Raw genomic sequence first — 19,239 nt, 5'->3', positions numbered from 1 at the left:
ACTCATGATGCATATAAAAGATGGAATGTAAGGACAAAATAAATAAAAGCAGAGACTTATTGTTAGTGACTTAACTTTATTTTAATAATTCCTTAATTAACTACTAGATAATATACTACATTATAACCGCCACTTTTAATAATTTTTTTTAATGAATTTAATTTTGATGTCATGAAAGTGTAAAGCATTTTACATAATCGTTAAATCGCATCCGTTCTTTTGAATGACTATTTAGACTATTAATATAAAAAGTAGTTATTTTTATCGATGTGATATTACATAATTAGATACACGTGTAAAATTATTTTATATTGATAGTACATTAAAATTAAATTTTTTGTTAATTACTAACAAAATTTAGACTATGATTCAGATAAAGTACATTTCATAAATAAATTTGATTAAAAAAGTTAAGATGTTAAAAACTACAAAAATATTAATCTAGTTAAAAAGATACTTGTTAAGACCATTGTAAAGAGAAAAATATTATCAAAAATGGTTAGAAAACAAAATATATTTTTAGTGCATTATTGCTTAAGACATTCTTGAAGGTAAATCCAAAATTTATCTTGAGGAGCTCTTGGCATTAACCATTATTAGAAGTTAGATAAAGTATTTGATGGACCTATCTAGAAAAAGTCCATCCAAGGTGAGATATTCAAAATTGTCCTATTTATTATCCTGTACTTGCCTATTGAATGCAAAACTTCATATGTTTGTTAAACCTTAAATGACCCCACTTACTGAGATTCTAAGTTAACCCTAGATTTTATCTAATAAACACATATAAGATAATAAATTAGGACAAATCATAAATATTTTAGAAAACTCTTAGATATATCCGTTTATGAGAGTTCTATCGAATATTTTATTCATAGTTTTCAAAACTCAAACATCATCTCACAACAAATTAGTGTGTTTTTATGATGTTTAATTTTTTAACGATTTAACATAAAAGTAAAAAAATAAGATTCACCTTAACTTCTCTTATTTTTTAGATAATTTTTTTATTTTTACGATATTTCTTAATTCGACAAGTTAAGGATTAATCCGTTGCGGATCGGAGTTCTACTTAAGAGTTTGTCGCTGGTTAATGGGTTTCTGCATGTATGAGACAGAATTTGAATTTTTAACACTTATTTAAATTGACTAATAAACTAACTACTAGACGAATCCAACTTAATTATCTTTTAGATAATTTAGATATTAATGTATTAGACTTTAAAATTTACCTCAAATTAAAGCCCAATGAATTAAGGGCTTGGTGGTTTGAGGAATATGCTCACAGTACCCTATGGAGTCAAGGGTTTAGGCCCATCTGCCACAACTTTAACGGGCAAATTAAACATGAAATCCGGGGAGCTTAATTGAGTAGTGAGTTATTAATTTGGCCCATGAGGGCTGTAGCTTTTAAAAAGGCATGGAACATTATGAATTGCACCGTTGACTAATGACTACCACACTTTGATGAATGATGAAAGTTTGTGTACCCCATACCTGAGCCTTGATGGGACATCACTTGTTACAATAGGTACTACTTTTTTTTTAATTTTGTGTCTAGAAGACTAATTAAGTTTTCTATTAGGGCATCAAGGGAGTGCAAAATATTGAGAAAACAAAGTAGTAATAATCAAGATTTCAAGAATATAATAACAACCGCCGACAACAATAATCACAAATAAACACAATTAATTAAGATTTGAAAATTGGTAATAGATAAAGTGGAGAAAAAATTTAGTCTATGAAAGACGAAAATCCTTAACAAAGCTGATAAACTAGTTCTTCTTAAATTTGTGCCCAATAGTTTATCAGTTTACTACTTGAATTTGTATAAAATGTTAAAAGTGGTTACGAAAAAGCTAATTAAATTACAAAAAAAATTTTTATAGAGTAAAGAAAATGATAAGAATAGTATGTTTCTCGTGAAATAAAAAATGGTACAGACTCTGAAAAAGTCAAGTGGATTAGGTACAGGCTATGCATTGATAAGAAATACATCGCTTTTGTTTAAGTGGTGGTAGCGTTTTTTAAAAGTGGAATGTCCTTTGTAAACAAAGATTGTGTGCTCTATTAATAACTTAAATTCCAATGAGATGTTATCTATTCATATTTTACCTACAAGAGGAGATTCATAAAAAGATATATGTCAGCTGCAGATTAGTGAGCAATGGGTGATGGATAAGATGATTAGTGGTTTGACTATAAAATTAGAGGATGGAAGGAGAATTCACTTCTGAAAAGATATATAGCTACGATGTGGTTCTTTGAAAGATAGTTTTTCAAGACTTTTCTCAGTTTCAAATAAAAAAGGATCTGTTACAGGGGATTGTAAATTTTGGAATGGGCTAATGTGGATTTAAAACTTTCAATGGAGGAAAGATCTCTACCAATGAGAGTTAAAAATTCTCAACCAACTTCATGATATACTAAGATCAATTAAACTAACAACTGGTAGAGAGGATAGGGTGGTGTGAAAATTTGATAAAAGAAAAAGGCGTATATTCTACTAACTTTTTTATTCCGATTTTGCAGGAAGAAACTCTTCCAAAGGACATAACAAGCTACAACTACATTAGTGTAATTTGGAGAGGGTTGGTTCCTCCAAGAATTGAACTGTTTGCATGGTTTGTTTTGGTTGGCAGGTGAATACTAAAGAGAGATTGAATAGGCTAAGAATTATTAGTCCTAGTTATAATATTTGTGTTTTGTGTAAGAAGGATATTGAGTTCATTCATCATTTGTTCCTTGGTTATGAGAGTTTACCTTGCAGGATTGGTGTGCACGAATGGCACTCTTTGGTAGAGCGTGAGTCATTTCGGAGAGCATCAGACAACACTTTGAGAGTTGGACAGGAGAGCCTAGTAACAAAGAAAATTGTAAAAAGTAGTTATTTGAATTATTTGCAGTAACTTGGAATATTTAGAATGAAAGAAATGAAAAAATTTTTAGAAATAAAAAGACAGGTGTTAAAGTCCTTATTAATAGAACCTTCTTAAGTTATAAAGAGTAGTATGGTTCTGACCCTTTTAATTATTGATGACAATATCGAAAATGACAAGGAATTTTTTGTAAATTATTTTTATTGTTTCTTAGTTTTGTTGTTCTATTTTTCTTGGTGTCTGTGTTTGCTTATGTTGCTCCACCTTCTTATGTTGAATTTTTTATTAAAAAAAAGATGTTCCTAATATGTACTTTGAAAGATATTTTTTTTACTTTAAAATAATCTTATTCATATATATTACTTCCTCCTTTTGGCAGTGATGTTAGGATTATAAAATTATACATAAAGAATACTATATTAGGACTTAGAGTTTTAAGTTTGGGAAAAGTATAGGTAGACAATAATGAAAATACTAAACAATGTGAACAATGGATATATCAGATGTTTATTTCACTAGGTGTGCGAATGGTTGTTCTAATATTAAGATTTAGGTGGGTAATTTGGAGGTGTAGTGTGTTTTGATCTGATTGGTAGTTGTTCATATTGTTCAAGAAAGTTATTGGTTACCTAACATAATCCTTAAGTTTGTGTCTGGCCGTTACTAGTTGTTACTATAATTATTTGATCAATTTTTCGTAGAATTCTTGTATCTAATACGTATAGTAATAGTGCATGGATAAATAGTTATGCATACTATTGTAAGAGTGGCTTTTCCTAATGAGTGTACATCCAGTCTCAGTCTGATAAAGATCTGGCCAAATCTAAAGATTTTTGGTGAATTATTTTGGCTCAATTTTAAAGTGGTTCAGATTAGACTTGGAAAAAAATGTCATTTGAAAAAAAACTACTCAACCAGGTTCGAATCAAAGCTCGAGTCACCAGTCACCAGCCTGGCTCTGCGAGAGACTACTTAAACAAAAAATATCTTGCACATTGCATTTACTATCCTCTCAAATCTCAATTAGGGTACGTCTCTCACTCTCAGCCTTTTTTTAGTGTCAATCTCTATTTCTTCGTACTTAATCTTTACTGAGACACTCACCATCACCAGCCCCACTCGATCTTTTTCTCCATACAAAATATTACTCTGCTCGACTGCTTCTTCTTTGTGTTGCACTGCTCGAAGACTTCTTCTAGCAATGCTCTGTTCTACTTTACATGCAAAGTGCAAACCTCTTCGTGCTGCTCAGACTCAGTTCAGTCTCCACCAGCATCCTGTGCGAAGGTCAGACTCACCACCCCCAATAGCTCCTGCAAAGCTAAGTTATACCGCTTTTCTACTTTACCACTCTATTGCCTCACCGCCATCTATTTTGCATAATTTTTTTGCGCTTCTACTCTATTTTGCATTGTCGCCACCTCTGCTGAGTCGTCGTTCCTAAAGCTTGCGTAGTTCTAGATTTGTTCCTAAAGAGTGCTTTTTCTTGCCCTTTTTTTCTATTAGATTTGTTGTGGTGATAAATTGTTTAAGTTTTTTTGTGTCCAATAATATTATTATGATCTATTGATTGAATATATGTTGTATATAAGTATATTAATTTTGGTGCTGATAAGTAATGATTGTTTCTCTTTTTCAATTCAGACTCGAGTTTAAACCCGATAAAAAATAACCCGAAATATAAAATATTTGTCGGGTTTAAGAAGTGAATAATATGACAAAAAAAATGGTTTATATTCTTTTTTGCTATAATTTTGTCCATTTAGGAATGTCAAAATATTAGAATTTTTTAGAATAAAGTGAACAATTGAAAGAATACTTGGGTATAAGTTAAGACCCTAGTTAGTCAATGGTATATTATTAGAAGAAAGGAAAATTTTGAAAAACTTGAAGCAATACAAGGGAGTGAAAATAAAGGATGTGTGTGGTGGCTTTGCATGATATATGGAACTGAAAATAGTAGATATGTGGGGGATTTTATCTAACTAGAGGAAGAAAAGTGTACAGTATTTTACGGGAGAAATGTCTTAAGAAATATACAAATGGGGATGCTTTGCTAGATGGAATACAAAAAGCTTTGTAATTTATGTTTGAAGAAGTGTATGTTAAGGAAGAAGATAAGGTGATAATGAATAATAAGAACATAGTTTAGTGGATAAAAGGAAAAAAAATATGTTGGGATAAAAGGTTTTTGAGAAATAGAACTATGAACATGAAAAATATGGTAAAATATGTGAGCATTGAATTTAGGTGTGAAAAGAAATTCAAATTCAAGAAAGAATGGATACAAAGGATATAAAATGAGAATGAAAATTCGACAAGATGTGCAGCTTAAAAAGTGGCATGAAAAATGATAAAACAGGGACCATAGACAATAAAAATTGAGACTACAATGAAGAGTAATATATTTAGACATACAAAGAAAATTAAGAAATAAAAATGTTTCGTAACCAAAGAAAATTAGTCAAAATCAGTCATAACTTACTTTATTTAGCATTCATTAATTGTTGTGACAATTAATGAATGTTAAATAAGGTAAGTTTTGACTTTTTTTTTCTTCCTAGCATTACCGATTAAGAAAATATCGGTGTGTAAAAAGAGAAGAGCACAAAAAATTAAAGGAAGATTCAGAAAGAGCACGTTATATTTGAGCAGTTGTTTAATTAATGTACTATTTATGTTTATGTTTTTGTTGGTCGAAAAATATCCTCGAAAGGATAAGCTATTTCGAAATGCTGGAGAGATGTTAAGAAGGAGCAGAAATCGAAAAGATACATGTACCAGTGTTAAATGGAAGTTATCTGACGTGTACTCGATTTTGATACCTTAGCGAATCGGTAAAATAATTCGAATAGAGGATCGAATGGTGCTTTCGAAATGGATAATCGAGCGGTTACACGGAGAAGGGAGTTGAAGGCTTTTCTCTGAGTTAGAAATTTATTGGTAACGTTCATTAGCAAAAGAGTAGGAACGGTTACCAAGGAATGCGCATACAAGGCGGCATTGTACAATTAAGAATCGGTTACAGATTTGGGTTATAAATATTAGTAAGTTTTAGGAAATAGAGGTTGGAACTTTTCTTCAGAAATACACTCAAGCACACTCACATCCCCAGCGAATTTCTGAGTCTGCATTCGAGTTCGATTTCTGTAGGGTTCCTTCCATTGCCTTTAAATTTTTATTTACACTTTCTGTAAAACTTTACTTTTTCTGTCTAATTTATCTTTAAGAAATGTTTGATTTTGTTTGTCCAATTTACATTTTAGCATCTTTAATTTCTATGTCAAAAGTCCTTTGATTCAGTCGAAGGCATTTTACCGCTTTGTTTAAATTCAATGCAAATCATTTCGATTTCAGTCAATTTACTTTTTGAATCTTTTCTTTTACACTTCTTTTATCTTTTTGGCACTTTTCGAACTTATTTTTTGTTTTAATACTCGTCTGATTCGAGAACCTTTGATGCACTTATAGAACTGGTACCTGCAAAAGAGGAGTAAGTTTTGCTCCTAGATCGTTAGAATCGAACCACCATCGATTTGCTAAAAATCGACAAAACAAATTGGCACACCCGGTGGGACAATTTTAAATTGAAGTGTGTCAAAAGATTAATATTTTGATGTCATTTGGTGTATGCAATTGAGAAGTGGAAGGATTATTCACATGGCTGATGAATTGTCAATTGTGAATGGTGGTTCGTCCGCCAATGACAGCATACCAGTAACTGTGCAAACTTTGGAGGTTACTTCACGTTCGGAAGGTTTGGGTGTAAGTGAAAGTATAGTGGTTACTAGTGTTTAAACTGAAAATACTGGATGTAATATTCATCCATGTGGTACTTTACCATCAGTCCATCCTCCAATAACCACTAGTTGGCCTCCTTATGGTCTTCCTCCCGGTTATACTCCACTGGTGAGTGATTTTGTTCTTCCTGTTCGTTTTGGGAGTGTAAACGGAGTAAATAATTCTCAAAACCTACAACAGTATTCTGAGTTTTTTTGTGATTATAATGTGGGCTCTACATCGAATGCCTCTAATTCCATGGCAGTATTTTGACAACATATAGAGGAAAGTCATCATGATTTAGTCAACTTATTGACTCAATAAATGACCACAATTCTTAATCCCATGATGGCTGATCATGAATCAAAATTCGAACGCCTTGCCAGACAAGTCGAACGGATTGCTCGAATCATTGATTATGATGAAGGTGAAAGGCATGAGACCGGTGGGAATAATGAAGGGTTTGAAAATATATTTCAAAATGAAAACAACGTTTTAAATAGAGAGAATCCTCAGATAATTTCACGTGGCCAGAATGCAGATGATGTTCTAGCTAGATTACGTGCTAATCATGGTGGTGAACGTTATCAAGTCACAAGAATTGTGGAAGAAGTGCTCAATCGATTTGGTTTGAACATTGATTTTATGAACCGGCCCCATTTTGTGTATGCTTTCCCTCAAGTTGTTCAAATGGATGAAGTGCCAAGAGGGGTGAAGAATCCAAAAATAATCACAAAATTTGCAAGAGAAGTCGGAGAGTCAACCACTGAACATGTTGCTCGATATTTGGTCGAGATTGGGAATCTAGCCAATGATGAGAATTTGAAGATGAAGTTTTTTCCTTCTTCGTTAACGAAGAATACGTTTACTTGGTTTTCGAATCTTAGACCAAATTCGATAACGACATGGAATCAATTGGAAACTGCTTTTCACGCTTAATTTTATCGAGGGGAATTGAATGTGGCAGTTAGTGACCTAGTTGCTTTGAAACGTGAGGATGGTGAAACCATTGATGACTATATGATACGTTTTAAAAATGATAGAAGTAGATGCTATGTGTCATTACATGAGGGTGAAGTGGTGAAAATAGCGGTTATGGGTTTAGGGTTCTATATGCGTCGAAAGTTGCTTAATGTGCATATCCCTGACATAGCCCATTTGGCTGAAGGGTTCGTCAGGTTGAATTAATGAAGAAAGAAAAAGAGAAATATAGGAATGAACAGAAGTTAAAGAGTAAACCTTTTTCTCAAAAGGAGAAAGTTGCTTATGTAACCATGGAGTCCACAGAGGAGGAGTTTGATCTCGAGGCAGAGGTCGATTTGGCCGAACCTAAGAAAGGTCCTCCATATGTTTGTTCCCTACTCAAAAAGCTTCATAGTAATGAAAAGTCAAATGATTCAAAACTAAAAAGTGGAAAAAAATATAGTTTTGATATTTCAAAATCTGATCAGATTTTCTATTTGTTGCTTAAAGATAAACAATTAATTCTGTCTGAGGGTAGAACTTTACTTTCGGGGAAAGATTTAAAAGGGAAACCTTATTGTAAATTTCACCAAGCAACCAGTCATTCGACTAATAGTTGTGTTCGTTTCAGGGACCTGATTCAGGAAGCCATCATGGAAGGACGTCTGAAATTTGATGATGGGAAAAAGGAAATGAAAGTTGATGTTGATCCTTTCGACGCAGAAGCTGGTTTTGTTGAACCATGCTTTGGAGTAAATATGGTTGAAATGTCATATGATTTTGACGTGGCTCTAGATGATTTCGAGTCATAAGTTCAATCAGTATATCCTCGAGTAGGAGATGGTCTGCTAGATTTCTTGGTGCAGCAAAAGATCAAAGATCGTGATGTATCTTAGTGTTCACGGTGTAATGTTGTATTCGATGCTGAAGCTACAGCAATCTTTGAAAAAGAAAGGATAAAAAATGAGTTAGCTCATAGAGAAGAGCAAGCTCGTCAGAGGCAACCAATTCGGCATATAGAGGGGCAAAGTTCCAAGGCCCCTCAGCAAAATACTATTGCACCGTTGAGCCATTCTCGGGCTATAGGTGTCCAGTGGATTCGGAATTGTCAAGAATTCTAGAATCGAGATGCTCATTATCGACGAAATCCACAATGGGGACATCGAGGACCTCTTCGAAATCAGTATCCCTATCAACATGGTCGGGCCAGAGGATACCCAAGGGGTAGAGGAAGAAGAAATCTAAATCAGAATAAGAAGCCTCAGTCAGACAAAGGAAAGGAGGCAACACCTTCGGTGCATTCCCGAATAGTCTTTCCTTCTGATGGAGAGACGTGCCCAAAGGAAATTTTGTCCCCTGCAAAGTTGGAGAAAGGTAAGGCAATAGATTATTCTCCAGGAACTGATAAAAGCAAAGAGGCCAATTTGGATGAAGAATTCTTCGAGGAAGGAGATGATGAGATGGTTGGAACTATTTCGATTATTCCAACTGAGTATTTGGGCGAGTATGAAGGCGATCCCGAAGAAGATTATGACATGGATACTGAAGAAGCCTTTTCTTTCATCCAATATGAGGATGAACCAAGGTATTTTCTGAGGCCCACTGAAAAGCAAAAGTCCCATCTCCGCCCACTTCATGTTACTACTACTTTGAGTGGGATTAAAGTGAATAAAGTTTTGATTGATGGTGGAGCAGCAATTAGTTTCTTGCCAGAAAGGATGCTGATGAAGGTTGGAAAGCATCCTGATGACTTGGTTCCCACCAATATTGTTGTAACGAACTTTAGTGGCTCTTCTACTCCTGCAAAAGGTCTGGTTACTTTGTAGGTGAAAGTGGGGTCATCTGAGCGAAACACTGTGTTTGTGGTGGTGCCATCGAAAGCAAGTTACAATGCTTTACTAGGTCGAGGCTGGATTCACAGAGTTGGGCTGTACCATCTACTGTGCATCAAAGTGTCCTCCTTTAGACAGAGGATGGCAAGCCTAAAATTGTTAAGGCAGATTTGAATCTATATGTCGAACAGCTGCATGTTGATTTTAGGGTGTATAGCCCAAAACTGAATCCTTTAAATGTTGACAGGGCGTTGAATTTTTATAATTGTGAGTGCTGTTACTTGTCTTCGGAGGGCCTGATAGTGAAGTTGCGTTATCCACACCTCGATATACCCCCGACTGGTTGGGATTGTTCATCTTGAATATATTCGAGATGGTATTCGATGGGCATGCTCAAGACGTCTCGAATTACCTGGTAATCTTAAATAATTATATAAGTAATTTTCCTTTAATAGAGAATAAAGTTGAAGAAGTTGAATCAGTTAGGAATGTGTTGTCTGCTTGTAGTAGTTACAATTTGATGTCTTCAATCGAATTTAGTCATGGTTTAAGTTTTTCTTCATTATGTAAAGTGAATGATACTGTTAGTCGAACTGCAAATCTAATAGTAGAAGTTCATTGTGTTGAAAATAAAGCTGATGTTAATCCAGCAAATGATCAAACCCGTTCTATTTATAATGAATCTGTTGATTTCTCTTTTGATTGCATCTATAATTTAGAACCTTTGGGTTTTGAAAAATATTCAGTAAAAGATGTGAATCATTTCATGGGGTTTGAATCTCAAGATCCTTTAGAAGAAATCAATTTAGGATCTTTTGATGATGTTCGAATTACTTATATATGTAAGAATCTTGCGGATCCTTTTCGAACTGAACTTTTTCATCTTTTACATGAATTTAAAGATTGTTTTGCTTGAGATTATCATGAGATGCCTGGTCTTGATCATTCTCTCATAGAGCATCGATTATCATTGAAGCCAAATGCTCGACCTGTGAAGCAAACTCCCCGACGTTTTGCTCCAGAAATCAATCTAAAGATTAAAGAAGAAATTGAACGGTTGATTAAAGCTAAATTTATTCGAACTGCACGTTATGTTGAATGGGTTTCGAACATTGTTCCTATGATGAAGAAAAATGAAAAATTGAGGGTGTGCATTGATGTTAGAGACTTGACTAATGCTACCCCAAAGGATGAGTATTTTATGCCAATCGCAAATATGTTGATTGATTCTGCAGCGGAAAATGAAATTTTAAGTTTTATAGACGGTTATTCAGGATATAACCAAATCTTCATTGCATAAGATGATGTGTCCAAAACTGCTTTCCGTTGTCCCGGGGCATTAGGCACTTATGAGTGAGTGGTTATGCCTTTCGGGTTGAAAAATACTGATGCGACTTACCAGCGAGCAATGAATGCTATATTCCATGAGTATATCGGGAGATTTATGAAAGTGTATATCGATGATGTTATGTTCAAATCGATTTCATTGAATTAACACATTGATCACTTAAGAAAAGTATTTGTCACCATGAGGAAGAAGGGATTAAAGATGAATCCTTTAAAATGTGCCTTTGGTGTATCAGCTGGGAACTTCTTAGATTTTGTTGTTCATAAAAAAAGAATTGCAATCGATAAAAGCAAAGCCGATACAATATTAGCATTGTTTGCGCCTAAATCAAAAAAAGAAGTGCAATCTTTCCTAGGAAAAGTGAACTATCTTCGAAGGTTTATTTCGAATCTTTCTGATCAAACTCGAGTATTCGCGCCTTTAGTAAAAATAAAGAGTGATTCACAATTTGAATGGACAAATGAGCATCAACAGGCATTTGAGTCAATTAAGACTTATTTATCTAAGGCTCCAATAATGACGAATGTTCGTCCTCATGAGGCATTAAAACTATATATCGCAGCATCTATAAACACAATTGGGTTTATGCTAGCCCAAGATGACGAGGATGGACATGAATGGGCAGTTTATTACCTTAATCAAGTTTTGACTGATATTGAAACAAGGTATTCTCCGATAGAAAAATTGTGTTTGTCCCTATACTATGCTTGTATGAAATTAAAGTGCTATATGGTGGCTAAATCGGTAAAAGTTATGGCACAAACTGATCTCATTAAATATATGTTGAGTTTTCCAATGTTACGAGGTCGTTTAGGAAAATGGATACTAGCTTTGACATAATTCGATGTATAATATGTCCCGGCCAAAGCTGTGAAAGGTCAGGTCATTGAATATTTTCTAGTTGATAATTCGGATAATTTGAATGACCAGGGGACAAATGTACTTAACATTAAAGTTAATTATTGGAAGTTATATTTTGATGGATCGAAGCACAAAGATGGTGCAGGGGTTGAAATTCTTGTTATCTCGCTAGAATGGGATTCCATCAGAATTCCTGTTCGAGTTAAAATATCCTTGCTCGAATAATATGGCAGAATATGAAGCTTTAGTTTTGGGACTTGAAATCTTGATTGGAAATGGGGGCATTGGAAGTCCAAATCCTAGGGGACTCTCAGTTGGTCCTGAAGCAGTTATCAAAGGAGTTTAAATGTAATAATGAGAAGTTGCAAAAATATTTGGCAATGGCTTGGGAGTTGTTAACCTCTTTTCGAGAAGTTTCTTTGGTTCATATCCCAAGGATTCATAACGAGATCACTAATGAGTTAGCCCAAATTGCTTCAAGATATAGAATCGGCCTAGAAACTTTAAGAAAATTAGCTAGTATTCGTCAAATTTTAGTGCCTACGGATGAAAGGGAAGCTTTGTGTATAAGCGAATGGAAAGATAATGATTGGAGAAAGCCTATTGCTGAATATTTAAAGAATCCCAGCATCCCAGTTGATAGAAAGGTAAAATTGCAAGCAATAAATTTTGTCTTGATGGCTGATGAGTTGTATAAGGGAATCGATGGAAGTCTGTCGAGATGTCTAAGTCAAGATGATAAAGACATTGCTTTGGGTGAAGTCCATAAAGGGATATGTGGTGCTCATCAAGCTGGAAAGAAGATGAAATGGGTGCTATATCGCAATCATGTATATTGGCCATCCATGATCAAAGATTGTATCGAATATGCAAAGGCGTGTCAGGAATGTCAAAAACATGGTTCGATACAACAGATCCCAACATCTGAGTTGCATTCGGTTATAAAGCCATGGCCGTTTAGAGGTTGGGCTTTGGATTTAATTGGATTGATTCATCCTCCTTCATCGAAACATCATAAATTTATCCTGGTAGCAATTGATTATTTTACAAAGTGGGTCAAAGCAGTTCCTTTAATAGAAGTTGGGCAAAATGAAATAATTGATTTTATTGAGGAACATATAATCCATCGATTTGAAATTTCTCAAACATTAAGCACTAATCAAGGGACTATGTTTACTGGTCAGCGAATCAAGAATTTTGCAGCTTCAAGGAATATTAGTATGATTATTTCAACCCCCTATTATGCACAGGCTAATGGGCAAGTCGAGGCAGCAAATAAAATCCTGATAAGTTTGATTAAAAAATAGATCGGGAATAGACCTCGAACTTGGCATGAAATGTTAAGTCAAGTTTTATGGGCTTATCGAAATTCACCAAGAGGGTCAATAGGTACGTCGCCTTATAAATTAGTATATGGCCATGATGCTGTGCTACCATTGGAAATCAATCTGAATACTTTGAGGGTGTCCAAACAAAACGATTTGCCAGTTCATGATTATTGGAATGCAATGTTTGATGAGTTGAACGAATTAGATTCAAAACGAATATTGGCACTCGAAAATATGATTCGACAAAAAGAAAGTGTTGCTCGAAATTACAATCGTCGAATAAAGGAGAAATACTTCAGTATAGGTGAGTTGGTTTTGAAAGTTATTTTTCCAATAGAAAAGAAATTGAGAGTTCTTGGCAAATGGTCCCATACTTGGGAAGGCCCTTTCCAAGTGATAGGATTATATTCCGGAAATGCATATCGAATCAAGGATATCGAATCAGGAAATATAATCAATTCGATTAATAGAAAGTATTTGAAGCAATATCATTGTTTGCTGAATTAAAATTAAAATGCATAAGTCCAAAAATAAAGAAAACCATTACAAGTACTGAAGTCTAAGGTGAAGAAATGTAAGGTGCCATAAACTTTGCTAAGTCTGAGCGTAGCTTTACCCTTTCATTATCCAGAACTGAAAGTGTCTCAGCATGATTGAATTCTTCATATTGGGCCTTGTCAAGTTGTTTCTCACATTATCCCTGTTTGGCCTCAATAGAAACGATTTCTTGTACAAGTTGTTGATGTTCTTGCTGGGCAGTGGCTAGAGGTGTAGTTATATCAGTTCTTCTCTTCCGAATTTTGGCAAGTTTTTCTGTAATTTGAGCCAATTCTGCTTCATATTTTCTTTCTTCCTTATCATAGTGAGCTTGAACAGAAATAGCCTGAGAGATTATCAAATCGAATTCTTCACAAGAAGCTTTGATTGGCTGAAGAGCCGCAGTATAGCTTTCTGACTCAGTTCTGATCTTAGCTACTTCATCTTTGATTTCTTGAAGTTTTTCCTGGGTAGCTATGCTTTTGTTGACAATTTGTTTGAATTGATTGATTATGGCAGAGTGTAAGGTTAGAACTTGAAGTTCAAAAGATGAACCCAAAACATCGGACAAAAGCTTGTTCAGGACTGCATCATTAGTCCATTCGATGGGTGGATGGTCCAAGAGTTTGAGAAGTGATAGGAGTTGTTCTCGAGCATTAACATTCAGCTCGGATGAAGGACCAGATGTAGAAGGACCAATGAGTATAGGGGTAGAAATAGGCACTTGGTCTTCCTGAATAGCTAGATTTAGAATGGTGACCAGGTTAATGAAGGTGACATTTGTAGATTCGGTAGAAACACTCAAATCTCCATATCCTTTACCAAGGAGAGGTTGGAGATCAGTTTGTTGGGGAGGAATAGAGGTTCTTTGTGGAGAACAAAGGGTTTCCAGAATTCTAGATGGAGAATCTGAAGCAGTAGTTTCAGCGAGTCGAGAAGGAGAGTCAGAATCAGGGGCCACTTGAAATTCAGCAGAAAGCGCAGCCTGGTTGGTTGGGGAGACATGTTGAATGATCAAAGTTTGTTTTGGAGAGTGATGGGTGTGCTCCTTTGTTAAGTCAACTACCTGTGTCTCAGTCGGAATGGGAAAAGCGACTTGGAGAGGCTGAACAGATTTTGTGGCTTGCATTGATGAATGAGATGTGATTTGTCCTATGTCCTGTTGTTGTTGTTGATGTGGCTGATCAGGTGCCAGAGATGAGGTGATTGATTATGCAGCAGTAACGGGCTTAAATATAAGGTACAATAAGTCGAGACTTATTTTAACTAAATCGAAATATATGTGAAATTGATATAATGTTACCGGAATGGGTCTAGTTGTTCGAACTAATTGAGAACCCGAATCTGAATCAATTGTATCCTCCGATTATGAGGATGTAGCAAGGATATTCTGAATAGGGGGCTCACTGTCATCAGAGGAGCTTTCGCTCGATGATTGCAATTGTAACTGATGAAAGATTGAAATCAAGAAGCTTGTAAGTAAATGTGATTTTCGAAAAGTTTCAGGTTAAGTACATATGTATAGGTAGAGAATAGTTACCCTTCTGAAAGTCCTTGTGGGAGTCCTTCGACTCTTCCTTAGCGGTTGTCGTGAGGAAGCTGTGGCTTCGGCCTTTCTTTTTTGAGGTCTTTTTGGGGAACCCTCAATAGCAGGGACCGCTTGGACAACAGAGCGCTTAATCTCTTACAGGGTGCGACTGTACTTAGAGTAGTAAGTAGTCCACCAATCGAAGCAAGATTTTGTGATGTAAGAGCTTCGATTGTAAACAAGGTGATTGTAGCTCTCTTTTTGTTATTGATTTTTCGAAAGACAGAGGTCAAGTTCTTTCTTTGAGGCCAAAGTAATATGGCAAAATGGCCTGCTGTTTCTGGGGAGAGGAGTCGGGATGGCTTGTGAGAAGCCAAGTTGCCTAGCTGTGTAATGAGGGACTTACAGAGTTACCTTGAAACGTTCTTTTTTATGTTGAGGTAGCCCTGTAGAAATTACCTGTACATACAGTAAATTTGACCAACTCCTGTTAGCAAGCTCATTTTCTTCAGTATCGTTGGGGAAGAGGAGGCGTTCGAGCCAAGCAGGACCACAATTTCGACGCAAAAAATGGATGAAATTGAGGTCCTCATTGTGGAAGTCTTTGTAAGAATGAAAAAGAGAAAAGACAATCCAAAATCGGTCTTCATCCGATTGTGCTTCTGGAAAATTTGGCTTGAAATTAGCCAATCGGAAGCCTTCAATGTGTTGTTTGTCTGTAGCACCACTGCTAGGATTTGTCATATACTTTTCAAAAATAGCATTGAGCCATAGTTGTAGAAGGCAGATTGGACCACCTGTACTGATTAAATAGTTGTTTCGAAGACAATTGACAAATTGGCCAAGTTCTTCGAAAATATATCCTAGAAGAAGCTTGGCCAAGTTAAAGTTGTTTCATTCATGAAGTAGAGCGGCAAGAGGGAGGAAAAGCTTTGACATTTGAACTTCGAGATCAGAATACGATTGCATTTTGCCAGTAGAACAGAAAGGCTACATGTTCATCATCTGTAATGGCAGTGCCCTATGCGCCCATATGATGAGCAATAAAGTCACTGTAAGAAGTTGTGGGGGCAATGTTGTATTGATGCCTAGGCTACATGTCAGAGGTGAAGTCTGGAGGACTAATTGGGAGTCCTGTAATAGCAGCTACATCTAGCAGTGACATACCAATCATTCCACAAGGAAGGTGAAAATTATTGGTAGTCTTGTTCCAGAAAAAGGTCACAGCTCCAATCATCCAAGGGAGCGTCGAAGGAGAAAAGTAAGAAAGTCTCAAAAGATCTTGAATCCCGAGAGCCCCCCAAATAGCGCTCTTTGATGGGGCAAGACGTTCATACCAGGCTGTGAAGTCAGTTCCTTGGGGAGTGATCTTAGGGTTGTTCCGAAAGGGTTTTTGGCTGGTGAAAAAGGAGATATCGAGATCTTGATTGGTCAACAAGTCTCGATGGGAGTTTTTTGTTTGCCCTTTCCAGATTCTCGATGGGACCAATAAAACAATGGATGTCTTCACCCACAGTAAAGGAATAAGGATTCTAGGATCATTAATTTGAAGTTGTGGGTCATCGATAACTTCATCATTGACTTGATTCAAAATATAAAGAGCTGGAGGAACCAATGGTTGTACCATTGGGCCTTTGCCTTTGTCTTGTGCAGCGACATGAGATGAGGAAGCAGCCATTGAAGAGTAAAGAAGAATGAAGATTGAAGAGTAAAAGTTGTACAAGAAGGATGAATGCAAGAGGAGTTTAGGAAACAAGGGTTTGAGAAAGTTGAACAAAGACGGAAGTGTCGAATTTAAAGGGAGTTTCACTGTAGCCATTATTACAGAGGGAATTCAAAGAGAAAGGAGGTAACTTTGCGAAGAAGGCGAAGTGGTGGAGAGAGAAAGCGCAAGTCATGGAAAACGTGTCAAACGGGTCGGAATTAATGCCCTTTCCAAATTCTTTGTCCAATTTACATTTCAGCATCTTTAATTTCTATGTCAAAAGTCCTTTAATTCAGACGAAGGCATCTTACCGCTTTGTTTAAATTCAATGCAAATTATTTCAATTTTAGTCAATTTACTTTTCGAATTTTTTCTTTTACACTTCTTTTATCTTTTTGGTACTTTTCGAACTTATTTCTCGTTTTAATACTCGTCTGATTCGAGAACCTTTGATACATTTATAGAACTAGTACCTACAAAAGAGAAGTAGGTTTCGTTCCCAAACCATTAGAATCAAATCACCATCGATTTGCTAAAAATCGACAAAACAGTTTTCTTTGGTTTAATATTTTTTGAAGCTTATGTTTTGTTTGTGATTGAATTTTATCCCTTAGGATAATATCGAAAAGGATAAAATGCAATTACTTGGAGACTTAAAATTTGTACTTCCTAAAAGGGTCGAAATTTTTACTATTGATCTAAAAAAAAATGGAAAACTATTGGTTTTTTATGCTTCCCTTCATTTCTATTTTGCTTAATTTCTTTTATTAATATACATGCTGTCTTTTAAATTTTGATGTCTTTTCTGTTAGTCCCATTTCCCATTATTATTTTACCATCATCGATCAGGAGATATTTGGCAGTTTAACGAGGAGTTTAACTTCACTATTGTTTAGACAGCATTCCTAAAAACTATATAAAATTTTCACATTAAAAAAGGAAAAATATTTTTGTTTTCCGTTGTATATATGATAGCTAGCCATCTAAACAATTAACGAAAATTTATACCAGAATAAAAAAAAAACGAAAATTAAGAGAAAAAGTGAAAACCGTCAAAAACCTTAGAAAAATATTAAAAGTTGAAAACCGGGCGTTAATTTTAAAGGTTTGGGCCGAAGTTGGGCCAAACGGGCTAAAAACGCTAACGGGTTGGACCGGGCCCAAGTTGGGCCCAAACCTAACATATATAAGGGTTCATTTAATGAACCCATGCAGCCACAACACCATTAAACACACACACACACACACCAGAAAAGAGAGAGGGGAGAAGAGGAAGAAGAAAATACTATTCACTTCAATCTTCTTTTCGCGATATCTTGAGCTACAGAGCTCCAATCGCCACACCGTTTGCGGCTACGCATTCCTTGTGAAGAGCTATACAAAACCCATATAAGAAAATAGCAAGGTAAGCTCGAAATTTTCTCAGTTTCTCTCTTCAAAATTTCGGGTGTTTAGGACTTTGGGTTAAATGAGTTTTTGTGATTTTGGATGATTAGGTTTGCTCTAATCGTTGCTTAGCATTGGATTCTTGCTATCAAATCTGTTGGAAAAGGTAAGAGACATTAAACTCTTGTGACATTATGTTTAATTAAAACCCTAGGTTGATTTGTGGTGATTTATATGTATATAGCTTGATTATTGTGAGTTTGGAGCTTGTTGGTGCTTGTTGGAGTTGCATTGGTGGTTGGATCTTGGTTGAAAGCTCTTTTGGTGCTCAATTTTGAGTTAAGGGCATATTGAGAATCGATCAAGGTATGGTTTCGGTTTCCTCTATGTAGTATGTAATATTCATGGACATTTAGGCTAGTGACCTATAGGATAGGTATGAATGATAATGGTTGATGAGTTGTTAATATTGATGTATGATGACTTATTGTGAATTGGTGATGATAGGGTGATGATGATTGATTGTGTGAATTTGCTAAATGAATTGTGATAATATTTGTGATGTTGGAATTGATGAATTGGTAAAGTGGTTGGAAAATGTGAAAGAAGATTGAGTAGAACGTGAATTATGTGATATATTGATGTTGAGAAGGAAGAGGATGATATGTGAAGGAAAATGTGGTAATATTAGTGTATTATGGCACAACAGGTTAATTTTGATGAAAAATGAAGTTTTTGAATGGTTTGGTATGATTTGGAATGTGTTTGGTAAGAAATTGTGGAAATTGTGAAGTTTGGTAAAATTGAGTTTTTGCTAAATTTTGTTCGATCATAACTTATGCCTCAATTTTCAAATTTTGATGAAATTTGTTTAGAATTAAAGATCTTTGAAAACTCTTTAAATTGAAATAAAGTTTGGAAAAATTGGAATTTTGTAGAGGAAGTTATAATCATTCAAAGTTGGTGTTAAAAAATCTGAAACTCTGCAAAGTTGCAGAATTTTATGATTTCTGATGTATGCGCGCGCACAGCCTTATGCGCGCACACAACCCTGCGAAAATCTTATTCTGCACGGACGCCCACACCTGTGCG

General features: G+C 35.3%; 1 protein-coding gene across 1 annotated transcript; it reads left to right on the top strand.

The window, feature by feature from the left end:
• On the top strand, positions 13,001–13,498 carry LOC107607759. Its single transcript, XM_016309665.1, has one exon. It carries the CDS (start codon positions 13,001–13,003, stop codon positions 13,496–13,498), a length of 498 nt encoding a protein of 165 aa, XP_016165151.1.

This window comes from Arachis ipaensis, chromosome B07, assembly GCF_000816755.2.
Source record: "Arachis ipaensis cultivar K30076 chromosome B07, Araip1.1, whole genome shotgun sequence".
In the NCBI taxonomy this organism is placed as follows: Eukaryota; Viridiplantae; Streptophyta; class Magnoliopsida; order Fabales; family Fabaceae; genus Arachis; species Arachis ipaensis.
Note: the sequence above shows the minus strand (reverse complement) of the source record. Positions and strands in the feature narration are given on the sequence as shown.

Coding starts and splice junctions, on each gene's coding strand:
- LOC107607759 (XM_016309665.1), top strand. CDS start 13,001: ATGTTAAGTCAAGTTTTATGGGCTTATCGAAATTCACCAAGAGGGTCA.